Here is a 20,524-nt window from a genome sequence, read left to right on the forward strand (position 1 = left end):
TCCATATCAGGGTACGGCATATGTCCGGGCCCGGCCTGCCGATCCGGACAGACCAGGACCCGGCCCGGCCTCTGAACTGACTGTCCATCGAGGGGGGCTCGGTTGCAGATGTCCATAAAAAATGGCCATGGTGGTGCGCTGCGAGGGAGGAGGGGACGCGATGGTTGGAATCGACGAGTGGAACCAAAGATGGATGATTGCAAGAGGAAGGATGGAAACGGAGGAGCGGAAAGGAGAGAAGGAGGAGGGAGGGGGGAAGAGAGAGGGAGGGAAGACGTCGCAAAGGAAGAAAGACAAAGAAGGTGGTGAGGGGATTGCCGATGACTTGAGCGAGAGGATAAAGTCGATTCTTCGGGGTGGAGAGGAGATTCCATGGCTTACAGACCTCAAGGTGAGGTTGTGCGAAAAGATCGGTCGGCCGATCAAGATGAACGTGATGAATGCAAGGAGTCTTGATATTGTTCATGCTCCTTCAAGCATTGGCTGTTTCCTTTCAGGAATTTTGTGCTCAGACCTGAGGAACTTTCTTCTCTTTTTTTGTAGTGGCCGCTCCGCTGCATTGTTGTGTTGTACATGCAGGTGCGATTGTGAATGCACTTTGTTTTGCATGTTTGGGTAAACTTGTTTTAGGTTGCTCAAGCATAAGTGCTCAAACGAAGAGATCTGGCGCCATTATCACGCGAGACTGGTTCAGAGAGAGTGCAGGTTGGGCCTATATGGACTTCTCAGCAAGGTTGCTCACATCTTGATAGACAACATGCTCTTTTCAACTCAGCAAGTGACTTGTTCGACTGTTACATCAAGAGATGTCAAAGTCGCTGCAATCTCAAGGAGTTGTACGGTATGAGAATGGTAGTGAAGTTGAAAGATGCCGTATCTCCGTTTTAAGTTGATGTGCAGGAAGCGAGGAGGAATGTGAATAGCGCGTGGGTAGATGTGTTACAGTTCTTTCCTTGGTGAGGTTGATTTTCCACAATGATCGTACATGTGAGAAAGCATTTTTTCAGTACTAGACTAAATCCCGGGGTTTCGGAACTAGACATCATGCGAATTGAACAGCACATCGAAATTATGTTTCCTCTGGAGGTTTGTGAATATTCGATCTTTTTGATGTTTGAAACGAAGAATGACTTGTCGTTCGAACACTGAACAGCTTCGAGAACTGTACAGACTAGCCGACGGAGAAGAGTCTGGCTTCGACCGCTTCACAGTCAACGGGCTCTTCAATGGAATGCGATTCTTGCCGTTCCATGGTGAGAAGAGAGATGGAAGTGGACTCGAGGAAGAATAACAACATGAAACATGAAAGAAGCTTGTGAAGTCGCAACAAGGCAAGAAATCCCGCTCGTGGGCATGCCGAATGTCAGCCGGTGAACGTCACTCCTTGCATCGCTCCGTGTTGGCATGTGGGGAACTGAAGGGAGTCGTTCCCAGTGAAGATTGTTTGTTCCCCATCAGCTCGCTGGCAGGGCATGGCGAAGTAGGTGAGCTGATTGCGATAAGTTGTCGTTTCGTCACAAACACGTGTATGTGTATTGCTGCGAAGGCGAATGGTACGGCATTTCCGGCCAAGGGAAAGTCTTCAAGGCAGCTCGTGAGCGTTTGAGGCGACTTTTCACTGAAAATCAGGTTGCAGGTGTCGGGGATGTTCAAGAGGTCGAAAGGACCTCTTTCAGAGTTCCTGCGATCGCTGTTGCGATGAAGTTGCGCTGGAAGATGAATGTCCGTCAAGAGTAGTAAAGATTGTAGAGTCGCGATTGAACCTCCCCAGTACTGCGCATATTCTCAGTGAAAAAAACGTTGTTGGTCTGTTTATTGTGAGAAGGTGTTCAGCATTGAGGAGGGCAATGGGCAAACCCTTCAGGTGACTGAATGTGATGCTGGAATGCAGACAGCGAGCAAGTTGGAGAACCTGCTGAATGGCCAAACCCAGGGGTTGGGGAAGTGACCGAGCGCTCGGTCACATTCGTTCCATCACTGCGAAGCCATGGTCGGGTCAGAACAGTCCGCCTTCAACGATCTTCCCTCACCTTCGGCAGCGTCCTCGGCCAAGGCTCCTGCGTGGAAGTAAAACTGCATTGCCGGCCGTCCTCGGGTCAAAAACACGTAAAGTGGACATCAGAACTGAAGAACTCGAAAAGACTGCTTTTCAATACCGTACCAAATCTCTGTTTCACCCCGAAATTCCCCTATAACAGTACCCCACCCCCCTTGTCAAAACTCGCGGAAAGTCCTGGTCCCCTTGGCATGCGCAAGGACCGTTGGCGACTGGCGATGGAGAAGTCAGGTTGAGCACTGAAGATCGTCAAGCCAGGAAGTTTGCATCCTGACAACAACATCATCACTGTGACAAGAGCATCATCGTTGAGGTGCAGATGATCTCCTATCAAGAGCTCAGAAAGAAGTACTACGTTGCCTGCAACCTCGAATTTCGCCACAATCTGCAGGCTGAGCTTTTTCCTGTACAAGAATCCCCCGAGCGAGCAGCTTGTAGCTCTCCTCAGGTAGAGACGATCATCGTGCAAGACCAGGAAGAGAAGAAGAAGACTCCGAGAGCTATCAAACCGAGCGCCCTCAAGAAACGATCCTCCCTCGATCAAGATTGCCCCGTCTTCCTGCAGCTTGCCGAAAAGCACAACGTACTCAAGGAGCAAGACCTTGACCGTTGCGAGACTTTCGTCATACAGAAGACTTCTCTAATGGTCGGCCACTTGATAGGAAGAGGAGCCTCGGGTGAAGTCAGGAGAGCCGATTACATGGGGAAGAAAGTTGCCGTTAAGACCTGGCGCGACCTTGGCTCCGAGGAGGGCAAGGACCTGCTCAAGGAGATCGGCATGATGAGCCATGCCTTCCGGCACAAGAACGTGGTGGACTTCTACGGCATCTACGAGCACGACGGGCTGCCGTGGCTGGTGATGGAGCTGATGCCGGGGGGGAGCCTGGAGCAGTACTACGAGGCCAAGAAGAAGTCGCGACGGGACGGGCGCTGGCGGCCCGAGACGAGGAGGGCAGTGTCGTGGGTGGAGGACATCCTGAGCGCGCTGGCGTACCTGCACGCGCAGAAGCCGCCGGTGATCCACCGAGACATCAAGCCGGCCAACATGCTGCTGACGGAGGACGGGAGGACGGTGAAGATCGGGGACTTTGGAGTGAGCAGGAGATGCCCTCACTCGCTTAGAAACGGTCTGCTGACCCCGAGGTCTATCGTCATGACTCCGAGGAGCTCGCGCGATCCCAGCCCTTTCGCAAGCGACTTGTTTGGGCCGGAGCTGACAGGGGCGGTCGGCACTTACCGGTACATGGCGCCGGAGATCTTCCGGGGAGAGGGTCAGTACACGGCGGCGGTGGACGTGTACTCTTTCTCGCTGGTGATGTGGTACATCTTCGCCGGGGAGCATCCCTTCTGCAACATCGACGGACACTCGGTGGCCGGCATGGCAGCTAAGTACAACTTCCGTCCGGCAGTGCTGAGCGAGCGGATGATGCCGAGGGAGCTACAGGGGATGATGAGGCGATCATGGGCGGGGGAGGGGAAGGAGCGGCCGAGGGCGGCGGAGCTTCTGGAGGAGGTCGAGGCATGGCAGGAGAAAAAATCGAGGTGTGAACAGCTTTCATTTCGTCGTTTCTTCCCGCATCGCAAGCGTTGAGAAGCTGTCCCTTTCTTTTCCAGTGTTGTATTTGATAATTATTCCTTTGTTAAGACGCTGATGCATTTAACCCTTTTGTGGAGGTGTGTTTAGAATCTTGTTTTACAGTCTGTCTAGAGGGATAATACCATAATCCTCCATTTTCGTTTTGAATACACAAGATTGTTTTGAGGAAGAGAGCTTTACCAAACAAAACTGGGCTGGCCGTAAAAAACAAGAGACGAAAGGGTCATCGACGAGCTATACGACGAGCTATAAAGCTATGCGATGTCATAACAAATATTGCAGGAAGGGCATACCTGGCAAGAGACCATCGCGTCAGAGTTTGTTTTCGTCAAGGAAGTTTCCTTGCAAGCTCTGACATCTTATCAAACCAACTTCGATTCTGAGCTTGTCCTGGTAATGCCGTTTGACTCTTCTAAAGTGCCACGTCACTACCTAGCTTCAGTCAATCTTCTCTGATAACCTTGAGCTCCTTTGGGCGTGGGACGCATGTGGCGTCCTGATGACCAAATCCGGTCAGTTTTCTTCGCGTGAAAGCAAGAAAGGGTACATGAGGGCATGGAGGTGGGACCTGTCAGATTGTGAGAAAAAAACATGAAAGTCCATGCTCTTGGTAGCAGATATCATGAGAGACAATATCATTGTTAGCAAACATCATCAGAGACCCGCCCTTGTGAGTAAACATCATACAGATCATTTTCTTGTGGGCTGACAATTTGAGGTTTGAATTGCAGATACAATTAGATACAAGAAGTACAGTCGGTAAGAAGCCACAGCATACAAGAAAAGATCACAAATCATTCACGTCATGTAAACTTGTTTCAAATGTTGCTCACGTCAACACACCGGATAAAGAATCTCCGTCCTTTCCCAGTTCCGTATGCGCATCCCTGCACACTAAAAGCAGAGTCAGCTCTGCACCTCCCTCACCTTCTATCCCTGTCTCCAAATCTCCTTCACTTGCTTGCTCCTCCTCTTGCTTTTCTCTTAGCCTGAGCCACTCTCTCTCTCTTCCACTGTCTCTCCTCTCTATCTCTCTCACCCCCTTCTTCCCTCCTGAGCTCTCCCTGCTACTGTCTCGCTCCCTTCCTCTCTCACTCCCTGCCCTGCCTCTCCTCTCCATCTCTCCCTGCCACTGTCTCGCTCCCTTCCACGCACGCACATCTTACCTCTCGTTGTATCTGAAAATCCCTCCTCCGATCTAGAGCCTTCAGGCGAAGCTTGTTGTACTCGCTAATGAGCTATTGGGCCAATGATGAGGGGAGGGAAGGCGGGAGAAGGAGAAGAAGTAGCCAAGGGAGAAGGAGCAGGAGTACACAAGAGGATGAGCAGGAGTACACAAGAGGAGGAGCAGGAGTACACAAGAGGAGGTGGAGTAGTAGACGAGAGAGGAGGAGCAGGATTACACAAGAGGAGTAGTACTAGTAGACGAGAGAGGAGGAGGAGGAGTAGACAAGGGAGGAGGAGGCAAGGGAGACGAGCAGCAAACATACTTTGCTCCTCTCTTCCACATCGACACTCTTGTTGATCCTCCACGCGCACACGTCGAGCTCGAGCAGGGCATAGTTCACCTTCTCCTCTGTCCTTCGTTACAGTCAGCTTCACCTTGAAATCCCTAAGGAGATCTGTCCTACCTTTTGAGGGAGTGTGCAGTCTCCTGTATTATTTCCTGTTGCAGCTCGTCTATGCTAGAATCTAGAGTTTTCTAGTAGGACAAACTTCAGCATCTGCCATGAATGGAGCAAGCTAACACACCGCCTTGCCACCCAACTTGTTCTCAAGTCTATCAAGGTACCTTGATGAACAAGGTCATGATCGCAAGTCAGCACACTGAGGTAACTCTTACTCGCTCTCGAAACCTTCGTCCTTCAATCCCCTAGCCAACCGCTCCCATGGATTGTTTCCGAAGCTAAACTTCCACATTCAGCACACAGCACCTCACTCACGTATCACCTCAGGAGGTAGGACAGCATCCTCCTCGCTCCTGCTCCCTCCATCCCCTCCTTTGGCGCGACCCAACTTTTGATGTGACAATCAAACAAAAAAGATTCGTCGGGCAGCGATAAGCTCATACCTCTTCATCAGAGCTCGCCGATGTCGAAGTACCCCAGAGAGGCCCTGGATAGGCAAGTCAGCACAAAGGAACTGCCCGTCCTCACCATCCTACCTTTCCTGCACGTAGTGTACCTCTTCTTCCCCCCCCTCTGTTCCCCCTCCTACTTCCCTTTCATCTCTCCTCTGCTTTCCTCCCTTCCTCCCTTCTCTTCTATTTCGGTCTTCACATCCTTACTCTCTCCTCCCTCCCTCCTCCTCCTCCTCCCCCACCACCTCTTGCACTTGCCTGCATACTGGGTCTCCTTTGTGTATCGATCTGCAGCGAATTGACTACAATACTTACTAGTATGTCCTGTATATTGATTATGGCACTTTCAGAGTCTTTGAACATTGACTATAAACCTTGATGATCCGGAATGCAGTAAAAAGGAAGAAAGCCATGGCGAGGAGAGAGGGAGGAGAGGGAGAGAGAAGAGACAGGGCAGGGGAGACAGGGCAGAGGAGACAGGAGAGGAGGGGAGGGGAGGGGAGGAGGGGAGGGGAGGGGAGGAGGGGAGGGGAGGAGAGCGCAACGGTTCTGGAGCAAGGAATGGTGCCCAGAGGAAAATTCGCTTTCAATGCCATACTCCTGTACTTGCTTCTTTCGCTGCCCCCCTCCCTCTCTTTCCCTCCATCTACCATCTTCTCGTCAAGGAGTCGCAACGGACTGTCAACTTGTCCCATCATTCGGATCCAACGAGTCACTAGCCTGTCAGGCCAGCGGGACGTTGCAAGTTCAGACCTTCTACCGCCTCCTACAACTCAACTCAGCTCCTTCAGCTATAACGTGCATGTCCTCCTTGCTATGATCTACAGCATCTTTACCATCCCGCTGGTTGCCGTCCTGAAGCTGCTGGGCGTTATCAGGAGGCAGGAATACCGCTTCGAGGACATGCGGGGCAAGGTAGTGGTAGTGACAGGCTCGAGCTCTGGGGTAGGGTTGTGTACTGCAGCCAGTCTGCATGCGAGTGGAGCGACGGTGATCATGGCGTGTCGGTCAGTGGAGCGAGGAGAGCGAGCGAAGAAGGAAATCCTTGAGGACTGGGAGAGACGAGGAGGAGGAGGAGGAGGAGGAGGAGGAAGAGGAGGAAGAGGAGGAGGAGGCAGTCTGGTGGCTGATGTCGGGCTCGAACCGCACCATGGCGGACAGTTGATCGTGAAGGAGCTGGACACTTCGGACTTTGACAGCGTGAGGAGCTTTACAGCAGACATGAAGGAGAGTTTCAGCGAGCTGCACGTGCTAGTAAACAACGCGGGGACCAACGGGAAAGACGCCTCGACCCCCCAGCTGTCCAAGCAGGGGAGAGACTATGTCTTTGAGACGAACTTCGTAGGACACTTCCTCCTGACCCTGTGCCTAGAGGGGATGCTAAGGAGAGCCCGGGGCCGGGTAGTCAACCTTTCGTCCGTCATGCACCACTGGGGAACTAAAGATGTGACTCGGACCCTTAAGTCAGCGAGGAGGAAGAACAGCTACAGGGACTCGAAGCTTGCTATGCTGCACTTCACCGCAGAGATCAGCAGGAGGTGGAAGGGGGACGTCGCTGCTATCGCTGTCAACCCTGGGTTCGTGTCAAGTGACATCTGGCGAGGAGTTTCACGGCAGGGAGTCAAAGGATGGCTGTTTGACCGCTTCCTCTCCTTCCTCGCTCTCTGTCCAGCTGAAGGCTGCGCTACCTCTGTTGTTGCTGCTGCCATGCAGCTGAACAGCAAGGAAGAGGGGAAGGCCGGAGGGGGGCAAGCTTCCAGGAAGAAGGAGATACAGAGGACGAGGCATGAATGCTTGTACCTTGTGCCTTACGTTCTTCCTGCGGGGATCAGGTTGCCTTTTGAGGTCATGGGGCCGTTCATGCGTAAGTTGACGACCGTGATCGACGGATAAAGCTCACTCTGTCAACAGATCCGAGGTGGGCGACACCTAGGCTACCTGCTGGGGAAGGTAGGAGATCTTAGCTTGTTCGTGAATGGGCTGATGTAACTGCAGTTGAGATTTCGTCACGTTTTTGGGAGATGTGCGAAGAGGTCACGGGGATGAAAGGCTAGGAGATGAGAGGTAGAAGAGAGGTAGAGGAGAGGAGAGGAGGAGCAGAGGTACGGCAGGGCAGGTGCATGGCATGGCAGGGCATGGCGGAGCAGAGAAGAGAGGAGGAGGAGGAGAGGAGGAGGAGGAGGAGGAGGAGAGATAAAATTTGGTCTGAAGTTGCAGGAGCGCAGGCAATTAGAAGCGAAGAGAGGAGAGCAGGTGACGGCTGGAACAGGATCAAACGTGCAGGACAAGAGTGTTTGCATCGCACGCGATGAATACAAAGAATATTTATCTGTCAGTGTTTGTGTTGTTCGACTTTTGAGATGTACAAGGGTGAGCACTGGCCTTGCTATCGAGCCATCCTCAAACGGGAAGGTGTTTCCCTCCGTTCGCCGACCTTTCCCTCATTTCCCTCCTCCTCTGCTCCGATTCCAGAGAAAAAAATCAAATCGATCGTCCTGTCGTGGCGAACGAGGAGTTTGCGGGGAGTTCTCCTGTACGACTCCAGCTGAGGAGAACCTTTAAAAACTCTCTGCTTTCTGACACAGTCCTGTGAACCCCCCCGGGAGAGAGGGTCTTCAAGGCCAATCAGCGGTAGGGTACCCTTGGAACTTTGACAGCAGCTGCGCAGTATCGCCGTCAGGCCGCAGGGCTAGTCAAAGTTTCCTACCTTGACAAAGTAGTAGACAGGGGCAGCTGTCAGCATGTAGCTGTCAATGCGGTCAAGGATTCCTCCATGTCCTGCTGGGGTGTCAGCTGAGGGCAGACTCAATGAGTCCGCTCACCAGGAAGAAGATTTCCAGTGTCCTGCAGTCAAGTGAGCACGAGGGCGAGGAAGACGCATCGTGCTCTTGCTCACCTTGACTCCAGCATCCCTCTTGAAAAGCGAGACTGTCAAATCTCCCAGCAGGCCCAGAGCAGAGATCATGAAGCCGTAGAATGGGCCGGTTATCCACCTTTACCACCTTCAGAGCTAGGCTGCTCCGACCCGTCTCGCTACCTGACCCTTCCTCCCCTCCCTCCCTCCTCCCTTCTACTCTCTCATTTTCAGGCAACTATACTATTCCACCTTCCTTATCTTCCTTCTTCAACCTCTCCTAGCCCTTCCCCCCGTTCTCCTCTTCCTCCTTCTTCTCCTCTTCCTCACTCCAACTTACCACAGGGGCCATCCCATGAGACGAGCTCCAGTGGTCGCAAAGATCGAGCAGAGGGCGACCCCTCCGAAGAATCCCTCCATCGTCTTGTTGGGGCTGACCGATATTCCAGTCCAGTCACTCAGCTTCGTCTTTCCAAAGTTCTTCCCCGCAAAGTAAGCTCCGACATCTGCCGGGGCGTCATAAACCCTCCAGCTGCCCCCCACCTGGGGCAGCGCGGGGGAGCTCACCGGAGGCCGCGATGGATATCATGGTCCACCAGGTGACGACGGCGCCTTGGGTGAAGATGTCAGCGGATCCGAGCCCGAGGAAGGAAATCCATTGCATGGTCTCGTGCATCATGGGGACTGCCATGACCCGGCTCACTTCCTCCGACGGGATCACGCCGAGGGCCCGCAGTCGAACCCAGAAGGAGGCCAGGTATCCGACGTAGAATATGCCCATGAATGTAGTCTGCACTGAGGAAATTGTCGTCTTCTCCGACCTCTTCAATGTCAGGAGGTAGCCAACGATCAGTATGTACGCCACCGGGAGCACACAGTCCGTGTAGGCGAACGGGAGGCCGTAGGCAGTCCCGCATGCTGTCATGTACATGCTCCATAGAACGACAGTCCCGCACTTCTTGGCTGGCTTACACTCGTTGCTGGCCCGCTCTGCCATGCCGTAGTACTCCAGCAGGGCCCTTGAACCAGCCACCCCGCAAACTAGAGCAAAGGCCCAGGTGCCTGAGAAGATCCAGGCAGACACCAGAGCTCCCAGCACGACAGAGGTGAAGACTCTTTTCTGTAGCCCCAGCATCTTTCTAATGTTGGAGTTCTTCTCATACTGTACAGTCCCTGGTTCGCCCTCCAGCTGGGGCGGCACCTGGGATAGAGACGGGCCAAGAGGGATGGCGGCCATGACGCACATGACGACAACGAGGATGATGGGGAATAGAGAGCCGCGCAGAGCAGACATCGGGATGATGGTGGAGGCCTAGAGGGCACAAGGCAGGGAAGTCAGCGTTCGAGGAGGAGGAGGAGCAAAAATGTATCTACGTCGGGAAGCAGCTCTTTGGGGAGCAGGGCGACGGCAGTTTGACGAGTCGGCGGCCGTCGAACAGCGGTTGCTAGCCTCCTCCCGTCCCGCCAGCATGGATGTAATCTGGTATGAGCAAACCTGTTGAGAGCAAGTGGAGCAGGGGATTGCGGAGCGAGGCTGTGGAATCCTAGACAGTGGGGCAGGATGGAGGCCCCAAGTGCGAGCAGCACCATCAGACAACCGGGGAAAGGATGCATGCCTGACAACGCAAGAGTCTCTGCCGTGCTAAGAGAACATCTTGTTGCGACCCCCTGTACACGATTTGTGTTAGCTCAGGACAAAACCTCTGCAGGAGGAGCTCTCGTCACTGTTCTGATTTATGTCTGACGTAGATGACTCTTACTACATAGTACGCATTCAAGTCTATGGAGCATCTATAGTCGACGTCAACAACCCTGCCTCTGATGACATGACACTCATTTCACGTGTATCAAGCGTGTAGTTCCTACTGATTCATATGGGTCCCCTGTCAGCACCAGGAGCCTTTGTGCTCGAGGATGAGCTGATTCCCTCCTTCATTTCGCATGTATTCGATTACGCAAATGATTGATACCTATATCTGTGATTGCTTCGGATTCGTCTACTTCAATATAGTGCTCGTGTCTCTTCAAAGTCAATGTTGTTCTCGTATGTTATGATCTAGCTGTCATGCACCACTACAACAACCAGGTTCAAAGTCAATGTTGTTCTCGTATGTTATGATCTAGCTGTCATGCACTACTACAACAACCAGGTTCAAAGTCAATTTTGTTCTTGTATGTTATGATCTAGCTGTCATGCACTACTACAACAACCAGGATACAACCTCGTTGGGGCCCCACAACTTGCCTCCCTGCTCTAACATTGTTACGGCCTCCGGACGAATACTTCAGAGCCCCACCCCCTACTCGCCTAAAAGATTTTCAATGGACGGGTAGCAGATAAAAGTACCCGTCCTAAAAATGAAGGACCGGTAGTCTGAATGGGTAAAAGAGGGGTAGTCTTGACGTGGCATGATTCTGACCGTCCATAGCCGGGTCCTCCAACGTATCGCCAGCCGCCACCGTCCGACCGGGAGGCTCAACTGATAGGCTGCTCAGTGACTCGGAACTACCGCCGGCCCCGGCCGGGCGGCCCGACCCCGGCCCGGTCGCAGCCGCGGCCTGATCGGAGGCTCCGACTGTGAGGCCGGGCCGCGGCTGCCGGCCAGGCGCCGCAGTGAGCCCGCCTCTCGGATGAGCACCGGAGTCCCGGTCCGAGTTCGAGTCGACGGTTCCGAAGTTCGTTTGCCAAGTTGGCGAGCGGCTAGATCATAAATCGGAACTTGCCGAATATGGGCCCGGCATGAATGATGATTGTCCGGGCCTGAAGTTTCTCAGCCCGGCGCTATCCAACCGTTAGATCGACGGACAACTATCATGATCGCGTCGGATCAGATTGTTGCGTCGAAGGGGGGAGTTATAGACCAAATCGATGACTGGAAGCAAAATTTGCAAACCCCGATGAAAAGAGATGGTTTCGACGGGGAAACCCCTTGAGCACCCTACCTACCTTTGTCTATGCCCAAAAAGGGGTGCGGGTGCCTCAGATACAGAGAGAAATGGTTCCACCTTGAGCGTGTGAGAGAACCGCGCGCTGACATGACGAGGCAGCAGCAGGGGCATCAGCATGCTGACCTGTCGCACTAGCCTAGTAGAGGTGAGGGGATGAAAGAGCTTGAGGAGGGAGTGGAGCTCTGGACGCTGACTCATTTCCAGATGTTGTGTTGAAAGATATTGTGTTGAAAGATGTTGTGTTGGATCATGAAAGCCTTACCTAGAAAAAGCCATCTAGATCTATGCAGCAGTGTGATCTAGTCATCGAAAGCATGACGACAAACGACACTTGGCTACTCACTGGGCAAATGCGAGGGAGAGCTCATACGCACAGAAATGCAGTGTAGTGTACTTGAAGAGGATTGACAGGACGTGGTTGAAATGCTCATTGCGTGATGTGGTGTTGTCAGGCATCGATCATCGTAGGAGAGAGATCCCATCCAATCCCAGCGCAGGCTGGATTTAGTCTTGATGATACCACTAGTAGGTAGATCTTGATGCTTTAGTCTTGATGATACCACTAGCAGGTAGATCTTGATGCTTTAGTCTTGATGATACCACTAGTAGGTAGATCTTGATGCTTTAGTCTTGATGATACCACTAGCAGGTAGATCTTGATGCTTTAGTCTTGATGATACCACTAGTAGGTAGATCTTGATGCTTTGTACCTCATGCAATATCCACATGTCGACATGTTGAGGTGTAGAGAGGAGAAGAATAGAGATGAAATGAAATGGGAATGGATAGTGTCATAGAGATGCATGGGATGCGATGGGGGGGGGAAGGGGATGGGATGAAAGGGGAGGGTGCGTCTTGAGTTATCTATGCCACCTTTGCTACCAGTGACGCACGGCAGGGCAAAACTCTGCAGCTCAGATCAGATAACGAGCCCGGCCAGCGTGTCATGCTGACACCGTGGCGGCGGGACAAGGTGTATGCGCAGCGGCTAGATTTCGGATTCAAAGCAGATTATGCATTAGTCACTCATTTCATTGTACCATTGAGTCCATTTTCGGTCCGAGTGACGTGGGCCAAGGACCCTTGACTCGCCTCAGGTCATGTTTGCGGATGAGAACTCAGTCACAACTATCATGGCAGCGCGCAGGCTTGAGGGTGACGGTCGGACCCGGAGGTCCGACGCTCACTGAGCTGCATTGGAGTCTGGGGACCGTAATCTTATCATGAGGGCCGAGATCTCCGGGCGCGGCGCGGCGCCGCGGCCCAGGCTCAGCCCGGTGATGCCAGGATCGGACCGTCACGCTATGCCGGTTACGCCGGCCCTTCAGCTGCAGTGCGGCCGCCATACTAGCCTACGCCCGACCCCTCAGCCTGGCCACACTGCCCGGGCTCCCGCCTGAAGTCTTTACTTAAAGTAAAGCCTGAACTTGGCTGGCTTGGCCCGGCCTTGAACCGTGAACAGTGTCCTGCCATGCTGGAGCCTCGGAGTCCGGCGAAGTGACGTCCCTGAGTCGGAGTCCGGCGCTCAGCGGCTACTACTGCGACAGTGTTACAGTCACGGTACCGGGGTACGGTATCAGCCTGCTGGTACTAAAGCCCGGCCCGGCGGCCCGGGTCGCCGAGTCCCCCGGGGAGGGGGGCCGGCGCCGGCCTGGGAGCCGCGGCCGCGCTCAGTCACTGGGCCCACATGGAATGGGGAGCGCCGCCGCGTCCGATCACAGTGCCGCTGGCGGGGCAGGCGGCGGCTCAGCTCGGACTGCGCGCCGCGCGCTGGCACGCTTGATCCGAAAAAAAACCGGCAGGCAGGGGCTGCACACGGTGGTCGTCGGCGGCGTGCGGCAGCGCCGAACTTGCGAACCGTGAACCCGGCGCGCTGCCTCCGGCGACCGGCCGCACCGGCGGCCGCCCCCGCGGGCCCGGCCCCCTGCCCGGCCGCGGCCCGCCTCACTGCCTGAGCAGCTGCCGTCTGAGTCATCAACGGGCGTGCTGGTTGCAGGCGAAAGGCTCACGGTCGCCCGGGGGGGGCGGAAGGCCCTGAGGGCCGCAGGCGCAGCCTGCCCGGCAGTGCTGTACGAAACGGCCAGCCTAACAGTGATCGGACGGCGTTGGTTGGATGAGAGTCGGAACTCGGAACTCCGAAGGTTTCAGAAGAAGCGTTCGCACTAGATATCGCGTCGGATCAGATTGTTGCGTCAAAGGGGGGAGTTGTAGCCAACTTGAAGCAAAAATTGACCCCGACTTGTGATGAAAAGGAGTGGTTTCGACGGGGTGGCTGAAAAGGCGACCCCACCCTTGAGCACCCTACCTACCTTTGTCTATGCCCAAAAAGGGGTGCGGGTGCCTCAGATACAGAGAGAAATGGTTCCACCTTGAGCGTGTGAGAGAACCGCGCGCTGACATGACGAGGCAGCAGCAGGGGCATCAGCATGCTGACCTGTCGCACTAGCCTAGTAGAGGTGAGGGGGTCAAAGAGCTTGAGGAGGGAGTGGAGCTCTGGACGCTGACTCATTTCCAGATGTTGTGTCGAAAGATGTTGTGTTGAAAGATGTTGTGTTGGATCATGAAAGCCTTACCTAGAAAAAGCCATCTAGATCTATACAGCAGTGCGATCTAGTCATCGAAAGCATGACGACAAACGACACCTGGCCCCTCACTGGGCAAATGCGAGGGAGAGCTCATACGCACAGAAATGCAGTGTAGTGTACTTGAAGAGGATTGACAGGACGTGGTTGAAATGCTCATTGCGTGATGCGCTGTTGTCAGGCATCGATCATCGTAGGAAAGAGATCCCAACCAAGCGCAGGCTGGATTTAGTCTTGGTGATACCACGAGTAGGTAGATCTTGATGCTTTAGTCTTGATGATACCACTAGTAGGTAGATCCTGATGCTTTGTACCTCATGCAATATCAACATGTCGACATGTTGAGGTGTAGAGAGGAGAAGAATAGAGATGAAATGAAATGGGAAGGGATAGTGTCATAGAGATGCATGGGATGCGATGGGGGGAGGAGGGGATGGGATGAAAGGGGAGGGTGCGTCTTGAGTTATCTATGCCACCTTTGCTACCAGTGACGCACGGCAGGGCAAAGCTCTGCAGCTCAGATCAGATAACGAGCCCGGCCAGCGTGTCATGCTGACACCGCGGCGGCGGGACAAGGTGTATGCGCAGCCTGAGCGGCTAGATTACGGATCATCCAAAGGGCTAATAGGTAAAGTACTTGACATGGGCCAAGGATCATCATGCCGCAGCGCCCGGCCGCACAGCCGGCTGAGAGCCTGTTCGGTCTGGGCCCGGGGGACGGACTCTGAGCGACCCGGTATGGTACTGGACCGTGCCTCCGGGCCGCTGTGCAGTGCGGCCCATAAGGCGGCGGCCAGTACCGTACTCAGTGTCTACGGTTTGTCACACGGCACTGTGTCTTTTCGGCTGAGGCTCTTTCAATGAAGCGAGCCTGAAGAGGCTGAGTCGCCATATTCGATTGTCAGTGTGACTCTGAGGTCACTGACCGTCAGTACGGTGCCAGTCCGACAGCACTAGAACCGTGAGTACTTGGCCGGATTCCGAAGTTCGGAGTCACAATCATGAGGGCCCGGCCTGTCACCCGGCCGCCCCGGCGGCGCGCGGCGCCCGGCCGGGCGGCGAGGCCGCGCCGGTTGCCGGTGGCAGTGCCCACCGTGGCACTGGGCCCGGCCGGCCGGGACGCCTTGGCCCAGGCTGCCCCCCCCGGGCCCCCCGGCGGGACCGATCGGATGATCCCTGAGACCGTGCCTCAGCGGAGAGCCAGTGCCTTTCGCAGCGTTTCACATTGTTGCCCCTCGGGGGCGAATTGTATTTTTGCGCCATTACGGGTCGTTTTAGAAGGCTCAAAGGCTGCATGTCAACGTTTCGCCGGGGCCCTCACGAAACGGTGGCAGAAGGTGAAAGGCTGCTGAAGGTACGCAGACTAAGAGCGATGGTATACGGAGGGAAAGGATTCAATGCTCTGTTTGATGATAGTTTGAAGACATTTGATAGATGAACACCTTCTATCAATCTTTTGTTACCAACTTTCGTTGGATCGGCCCAAAAGAAGCAATGGCAAGCACAGTCGGATTTGAAGAAGAACCGAGATCGGCACTTTGTATCACCATCTATTCACATCAATCTGGGATGCTGCGACCCGATCTACCAAGCATACCATATCCTGCTCTTTGGAAATATTCTATCGTAAAGAAAAAAAACTGCCGTGCTTTCATTTCGCTCCCACAATACAGCTATGATCAGCAGACAAAAAGATGTTGTCTAGAAGCAGCCTGCTTGAACATTGCCAGCAATGTGGGGAACTCATAACAGCAATTCATTTCACGATAAAACGTATAGACTCTAGTGCTGAAACCTCCTCAGCTTTCACCAATCACCGCTAGCGGAGATGGGGGAACTAGTAACAATGCACACTGCTTTTGCACAGTCTACAAATCTATGACAAAATGTAAGTACTTTGATATACCAATAGGCAACAGTTGATCACATGATTGAAAGGGTTGGATATGCTCTTCATTGGTGTATCCAGGTCCATGGCTCCTATCCCGCTGCCTTGCCTTCATTGGGTTTCAACACTTTGTCCATCGTCAAGCCGCATTTTGGTCCCCTCTTCCCCTCCCTGCAATTCAGTGTGACTTGAAAAAAGTACTTTTGAGTGGGAAATACAATGAATATACATCGATTCGTATTGTTGCGTGCGGGCAGGGTTATAGCTTTTGTCGCAAAGATCAATATTCTAAAACATATTAAAAAAGATCCGAAGCGATGCCAGTGGAAAACCATTATGGTCCCAACTGACACCTTTTCGGATGCACCGTACATGAAACCCAACGTTTCGACGGGAGATTACACAGTCAAAACTATCTCCTGCTACCATATATTGAATTATAAAACCCTATGGAAACAATGTTCTGAGGGGGACTCGATGTTTCTACAACACACAACGGCAGGCCTCAGTCAATTAAGGGAATTTGCCAGGTTCACAAGCTGAGACTGAGATTGCTTGAAGCAACCGTCCACTGATGACAACACTTGATGTGCTATGTACTGTGATTGGACAGCCAGGGCCAGTCTGTCAGTGTGCTGACGTTGAAGGCTCTGATATGAGATCGAGCGAACCCAACTAGCACGAACTTGATACACAGTCGACAATTTTAACAAACATCATGTATTCTCATTCTCGTCTTGATCGACCCCCTTGTCACCAGCTCCGGCGTCAGTTCTCTCGGGGAGTTGGACGACCTCTAAGTCTCGACCTGCGAGCATGCCCGTCAGCAACGACAGGGAGAATGGGTTGATGGAGGAGACCAGGGTCCCTCCCTCCCATCTTGAGAAATTCTTCAAGAGTTTTGAACTGTGAGGAATGAAACTACATCACGTCAGCCCGGCAGTGGAAACGTTGCACATCACGTCGTGACGCTCGCTACCTCTTTGTAGCTGCTCCCACTCCCGGAGTCATCGCCGCCGTGAGATTCATCCTGATCTGATAATGTTGCAGCGGTATGAGCAAGGATCAGTGGTAGAGAGGACGAATACCTAATCCTACTTTATACGATCCGAGTCTCTCTGTAAAAGCGCTTTCAATGGGACAGCAGTCAAGGTCTTAATGCGATGGTTCACCGCCTCCTTCAAAAAGCCCTTCTCTGCTCACAATCTCCTTGTCAGTCCGGTGTCAGTCTAGCAGGGACAGGAGGGGAAGATTGCCTGCTAAGACAGACCGCACACTTCCTCCCGTACTTTGAGTTCTCTGGATCGAAAGCTGGGCCCTGCTCAACCGTAAGTTCATGCCATGGCGGAGGATGCTTCCTACAGAAAGCTTTTCCTCGAGGAGATTGCAGTAGCAGTCTGTGCCGAGATCGTCGGTGGTTTTCTCCTCTTGGAAGATGGAGAGAGTAGCGTCAGGAAGATGGTGCAAAAAACAAGAATCATTGCACCTGCTTGTCCTCCTCTCACCCTCAAGAGCAAGGGCACCCATGGTTTGTTGTCTGCGAGCACTGCATCAGATGCAGTCTTGTAGTCCATATTCACTTACAAGTTGGATTACCTCCCTCGATGAAAGGGGCTAAGTTACCCATCCTTTCACCAACATGGTCGGTCCGCGGGGAACACAAAGAGATGAGAGAATACCTGTTCCGCTCTGCGATACTTGCACTAATCGTAAAGCTGTTAAGGACTAGTATGATACGTAAGTCAGTTCGATGAGAAACACGGACATGTTCATATCAACAAACGACCTCAGCAGCCGTTGAGGACAGATGGTGAACAGAAACCAAACGCATATCGCATCATCGTGACTCAACATGACGAGGTATCATGAAGAAGTGCGAAGCCAAGGCAAGATGTCAACAAATCATACCATATCATCATATCATACCATATCATACCATATCATGCCATATCATACCATATCATGCCATATCATACCATATCATACCATGTCATACCATATCATACCATCATGCTTTCATATCCGAACATTTCAACACTGACTGCAAGGCCTCACCCCCGCACAGCAGCCCCGCCACTGTGACCATCGTTGTCATGCTATTCGTCACGAGCTCGCCTCAGCATGAAATAATGAGGACAGAAGTCCTGTATTATTAATACATAATCATTTCATTACAACAATGAAATTGAGGCAGCGGTCTCTTCTCCGAAAATGGTGAGAGGGAGCAGGGGGGGCGGGGGGGACTAGAACATGAGCGAGGGAGCGAACAGAACGCAGGTAGCATGAAGAGGAGAGAGTCATCAGAGCGTGACACAGTTTGAACGCATGGAGATGAAGATTGGAAAACCCGGAGCAGCAAGGGGGGGGGATGGGGTTGGAGAGAATGAATCTGGCTAGGAACATTCAAACCCCCTTCATGACGAACGCCATGCCTTGACGTGTTCGCAGGTACCGCATTCCTCATATTGAGACTCTGCAAGATGCCGGTAGAACGAGTTTCGCTCTGGCTGAACCTTCCTGCCATGATGGACCCTGGGAACTTTGGGAGATGGGGAAACCTGTCCATCGACCCTGTGAGCTGACAGCGTGCGCGTTTCTGTTCTGACGGCAGGGCAGGAGGAGGGATGGTATACTCCGTACCTTGTGGTGCTGTCGTTCTTCTGGTTTCTTGTGATTGTTTGCTTGTGATGCCGTTGAGATGCTTGCTTTCGTTTTGTTAAGAACTGTACAACAGGGTTTGCTTTGAGCAGTATGTGTTGTACTACCAGAGGCCTTTTGAGGTGAGATCGGCAACGAGGGTCTTGCAGAGGTTGATTCTATAGCTGCAGACAAAGAGCAAGATGCGACGGACGAGCAAGATCAACTGAGATTGTTGGGATTGCCATTTTCGATGCGAAAAGATGAAAATTCCAACTCGGAATCTTTTCTTCATGTCTTTGCTCGTCATTCCGTCTTTCAACGGAGACGCTGCAAGCTCGTTTCACCGCGGTTTGAAGAAAGAAGAAGATGGAGATGATGATGATGATGATGGAGATGATGATGGAGATGATGATGGAGATGATGATGATGATGATGATAACAATAATTGAGATTTTGACTATGCAAGATTCTCTCAGTTCTCTCGCTGCGCGGTGGATGGAGAGCAGACACTGCTGAGACCTGGGGGAGAGGCAGCTTGGAAGGATATGAGGACTCTCCCACCCGGTTGGAGGAATATGATGATCATGTTTACATGGTTTTGATAGAGATAATGATGATAGTGATGGTGGAGATGATTGAGATTATTGAGATGATAGCGATGATGATTGAGATGATAGCGATGATGATAGAGATGATAGCGATGAAAGATATGATAGCTATGATTGAGATAATAGTGATGATTTACACTATGAAGATGATGATGGCAATAAAGAGGATGGAGAGGTTGGAGTTGGCAGATGAGGGTCATGGTATTGTGGTGGTTTAAAGTGCGACGAGAAGCTTGAATTGAAGTTAATAGAGATAGAAATGATGGAGATAGTTGGGCAATGATTGTGGTGGAGATGATTGTCGTTATTATCGTGATGATCATTATGAATGCCAGTGATGTTCTTGCAGCTCATCATGAAGAGATCGTTGTTTCCAGTTTGTTGTTGATTTCATGTTTGACAACATTTGCAACGCAGAGCAGGAGAAGTTGGTTTTCCTCCAAGGCATTTCGCTCACAGAATTGAATCAGCTGTAATTTGAATTGCATCTCATGAAATTCTCCTCACCCTGAGATCTTACCGCAGGAGCTCACGAGCATACAGGAAGCATTAGACAAGGTTTTGTTTGGGAAGCATCATGTATGTAAGAGACTGATTCCCATTTGTTCTTGCAAAGAAATATCGGACAGTCGTAGAGTCAGAGATCATACGTCGGCCACGAGTAAACTCGATGTTGAGGTTTCAAAGATATCGGCTGAAGATTATTTCAGGAAGTGATCATTATTCCTGACGATGAAGACAACGTTGTCCATGGAGTACTCCGGTGGGCCGTCACAACTTCGTGACAACTCAAGAACATCCTTCCGACTTTTCTTGCAGTGCAGTGAAGAGCAAATACAAGGTGTTTGTCAAACCAGGAACTCACTCTTGGAGGTTGAGCCAACCCCGTGTGTTTTGCGCTTGTGAGTGTTGCTTGCAGAGGATTCATACCGCTGCCTTTCAAGTCTACGATGCATCTGTTTGCTGCTGGTGAAGACTCGACATTTCAGGTAGTTGGCATATGATGTTTGGAAACATGACGATAGGTTGTCGTTGGCAGGTTGAAGACAGGAAAGTGGCAGGGAAAGTTACCCTCGTCGGGCGTTGGGTATTTGAGCCGACAAGTCAGGTTGGTGCGCGATGTGGGATGGTGATGACAGCGCGATGATGATTGAGGCGATGATGGTGATGATTGTGTGGATAGAGATGCTCATGAGCCAGAGATGATGATGATGGAGATGATGATGATGGAGATGATGATGATGGAGATGATGGAGATGATGATGATGAT

General features: G+C 52.3%; 6 protein-coding genes across 6 annotated transcripts in view; 4 read left to right on the forward strand and 2 right to left on the reverse strand.

Annotated features, from left to right (window-relative positions):
* Positions 1-121: 121 nt before the first annotated feature.
* GUITHDRAFT_165580 (hypothetical protein) lies at positions 122-1,948 on the forward strand (the record flags this gene model as incomplete). The annotated part of the gene is made up of 10 exons (XM_005823999.1): positions 122-391; positions 544-579; positions 641-733; positions 776-841; positions 901-956; positions 1,008-1,086; positions 1,154-1,484; positions 1,547-1,629; positions 1,826-1,864; positions 1,892-1,948. 7 exons carry the CDS (start codon positions 122-124, stop codon positions 1,289-1,291), a joined length of 738 nt encoding a protein of 245 aa, XP_005824056.1. The 3' UTR covers positions 1,292-1,484; positions 1,547-1,629; positions 1,826-1,864; positions 1,892-1,948.
* Positions 1,949-2,714: 766 nt separating this feature from the next.
* On the forward strand, positions 2,715-3,386 carry GUITHDRAFT_49320 (hypothetical protein; the record flags this gene model as incomplete). The annotated part of the gene is made up of 2 exons (XM_005824000.1): positions 2,715-3,183; positions 3,277-3,386. Coding segments are annotated over 2 exons (579 nt in total), but the record flags the coding sequence as incomplete, so codon positions are not given.
* A 1,096-nt stretch (positions 3,387-4,482) lies between these two features.
* Positions 4,483-5,812, reverse strand: GUITHDRAFT_116802 (hypothetical protein; the record flags this gene model as incomplete). Its single annotated transcript, XM_005824001.1, has 9 exons — positions 4,483-4,540; positions 4,820-4,851; positions 5,144-5,234; positions 5,285-5,355; positions 5,406-5,445; positions 5,497-5,559; positions 5,604-5,669; positions 5,725-5,768; positions 5,810-5,812. The coding sequence occupies 9 exons, from the start codon at positions 5,810-5,812 to the stop codon at positions 4,483-4,485; spliced, it is 468 nt and encodes a 155-aa protein (XP_005824058.1).
* Positions 5,813-6,549: 737 nt separating this feature from the next.
* On the forward strand, positions 6,550-7,787 carry GUITHDRAFT_116803 (hypothetical protein; the record flags this gene model as incomplete). The annotated part of the gene is made up of 3 exons (XM_005824002.1): positions 6,550-7,597; positions 7,645-7,683; positions 7,729-7,787. 3 exons carry the CDS (start codon positions 6,550-6,552, stop codon positions 7,785-7,787), a joined length of 1,146 nt encoding a protein of 381 aa, XP_005824059.1.
* A 635-nt stretch (positions 7,788-8,422) lies between these two features.
* On the reverse strand, positions 8,423-9,722 carry GUITHDRAFT_78510 (hypothetical protein; the record flags this gene model as incomplete). Its single annotated transcript, XM_005824003.1, has 5 exons — positions 8,423-8,511; positions 8,556-8,577; positions 8,630-8,726; positions 8,931-9,093; positions 9,155-9,722. 5 exons carry the CDS (start codon positions 9,720-9,722, stop codon positions 8,423-8,425), a joined length of 939 nt encoding a protein of 312 aa, XP_005824060.1.
* A 9,721-nt stretch (positions 9,723-19,443) lies between these two features.
* GUITHDRAFT_116805 (hypothetical protein) overlaps positions 19,444-20,524 on the forward strand; it is a gene marked incomplete at both ends in the record, with an annotated part of 2,592 nt that continues 1,511 nt past the window's right edge. The window contains 6 exons of the mRNA XM_005824004.1: positions 19,444-19,455; positions 19,780-19,833; positions 19,965-20,017; positions 20,074-20,127; positions 20,174-20,243; positions 20,294-20,341. Coding sequence (XP_005824061.1) covers positions 19,444-19,455; positions 19,780-19,833; positions 19,965-20,017; positions 20,074-20,127; positions 20,174-20,243; positions 20,294-20,341 — 291 coding nt within the window. The remainder of the gene's footprint in view (positions 19,456-19,779; positions 19,834-19,964; positions 20,018-20,073; positions 20,128-20,173; positions 20,244-20,293; positions 20,342-20,524) is intronic.

Source organism: Guillardia theta, assembly GCF_000315625.1.
Source record: "Guillardia theta CCMP2712 unplaced genomic scaffold GUITHscaffold_100, whole genome shotgun sequence".
In the NCBI taxonomy this organism is placed as follows: Eukaryota; class Cryptophyceae; order Pyrenomonadales; family Geminigeraceae; genus Guillardia; species Guillardia theta.